The 1,816-nt window shown below is 57.4% G+C and overlaps 1 protein-coding gene across 1 annotated transcript; it reads left to right on the plus strand.

The window, feature by feature from the left end:
* Positions 1 to 6: 6 nt before the first annotated feature.
* On the plus strand, positions 7 to 1,774 carry LOC106899981 (protein dopey homolog PFC0245c-like). The gene is made up of 2 exons (XM_014961932.1): positions 7 to 334; positions 385 to 1,774. Exons 1-2 carry the CDS (start codon positions 88 to 90, stop codon positions 1,764 to 1,766), a joined length of 1,629 nt encoding a protein of 542 aa, XP_014817418.1. The 5' UTR covers positions 7 to 87; the 3' UTR covers positions 1,767 to 1,774.
* Positions 1,775 to 1,816: the final 42 nt, after the last annotated feature.

Here is a 1,816-nt window from a genome sequence, read left to right on the forward strand (position 1 = left end):
GTCAACGGGGACGTCAACGAGGTCAACGGGGACGTCAATGAGGTCAACGTGGTCAACGGAGTCAACGGGGACGTCAACGGGGTCAACATGGTCAACGGGGACGTCAACAGAGTCAACGGGGACGTCAACGAGGTCAACGGGGACGTCAACGGGGTTGGGGGCATCTTCAAGAGCATCAACGGGGTCAACGTGGTCAACGGGGACGTCAACGGGGGCGTCAACGGCATTGGGGGCGTCTTCAAGAGTGTCAACGACGTCAACGGGAGCATCGTCGTTGACGTCGACGGGGTTGGTGGCATCTTCAAAGGGATCGTCGTTGACGTCGACGGGGTTGGTGGGATCTTCGCAATGGAAGAGTCAACAGGGGCGTCAACAGGGTTGGTGGTGGCATCTTCGAGGGCGTTGACGGCGTCAATGGAAGAGTCAACGGGGGCGTCAACGGCGGCGTCATCGAGGGGGTCAACGGGGGAGTCAACGGGGTCATCGATGACGGCGTCGATGGGGTCAACGGTGGAGTCAAGGTCAACGATAGGGTCAACGGGGTCAACAAGGTCAACGATGGGGCCAACAAAGTCAACGATAGAGTCAACGAAGTCAACGATAGAGTCAACGATGGGGTCAACGAGGTCAACGATGGGGTCGCCGAGGTCAACGGCGGAGTCAAGGTCAACGATGGGGTCAACGAAGTCAACGATAGAGTCAATAATGGAGGCAACGAGGTCAACGGCGGAGTCAAGGTCAACAATGGGGTCACCAAAGTCAACGATAGAGTCAACAAAGTCAACGATGGGGTCACCAAAGTCAACGATGGGGTCGACAAGGTCAACGGCGGAGTCAAGGTCAACAATGGGGCCACCAAAGTCAACGATAGAGTCAACAAAGTCAACGATGGGGTCACCAAAGTCAACGATAGAGTCAACGAAGTCAACGATAGACTCAAGGAGGTCAACAATGGAGTCAACGAGGTCAACGATGGGGTCAAAGTCAACGATAGAGTCAACGAAGTCAACGATAGAGTCAACGAAGTCAACGATAGACTCAAGGAGGTCAACAATGGAGTCAACGAGGTCAACGATGGGGTCAAAGTCAACGATAGAGTCAACGAAGTCAACGATAGAGTCAACGAAGTCAATGATAGAGTCAACGAAGTCAACGATAGACTCAAGGAGGTCAACGATAGACTCAAGGAGGTCAACGATAGAGTCAAGAAGGTCAACGATGGGGTCAACAAAGTCAACGATAGAGTCGAGGAGGTCAACGATGGGGTCAACAAAGTCAACGCTGGGGTCGCCGAGGTCAACGTTGGGGTCGCCGAGGTCTCCGTCGTCGCCGGCGCCCCCTCTGCCCGTCCCCAACACTTGCGGCGAATGTTGGCAGAGCTTTGGGCAACCCTCGGACCTGGTGAAGCACATGAGGATCCACACGGGGGAGAAGCCCTACCCCTGCCCCCACTGCGGCAAACGCTTCAACGTCTCCTCCAACCTCATCCGCCATCGCCGCATCCACACGGGGGAGAGGCCCTACCCCTGCCCCGACTGCGGCAAGAGCTTCACCGACAAGTCCACCTTGGTCCAACACCGTCGCGTCCACACGGGGGAGAAACCCTACCCTTGCGCCCGTTGCGGCAAGGCCTTCAGCAGGAGCTCCCACCACAAGAGGCACCAACGGACCCACGTCGGCCAGGACCCCCGTGCTCTCCTGCCCCTCTGGGCCTACCCCGGGCAGGCCTGCTGAGGGGGTCACGGGGGGGTTTTGGAGGCATCTAAGGGGGGTTTGGAGGCATCTAAAGGGGGTTTGGGGGGGTTTGGAGGCATCT

Source organism: Calidris pugnax, unplaced genomic scaffold, assembly GCF_001431845.1.
Source record: "Calidris pugnax isolate Ruff unplaced genomic scaffold, ASM143184v1 scaffold1041, whole genome shotgun sequence".
Taxonomy (NCBI): domain Eukaryota; kingdom Metazoa; phylum Chordata; class Aves; order Charadriiformes; family Scolopacidae; genus Calidris; species Calidris pugnax.

Excerpts from the sequence above, each read along its gene's own strand:
- LOC106899981 (XM_014961932.1), top strand. The coding sequence starts at position 88 with ATGGTCAACGGGGACGTCAACAGAGTCAACGGGGACGTCAACGAGGTC. Across the intron at positions 335-384 it reads CGTTGACGTCGACGGGGTTG|GTGGCATCTTCGAGGGCGTT; the intron begins GTGGGATCTTCG and ends ACAGGGTTGGTG.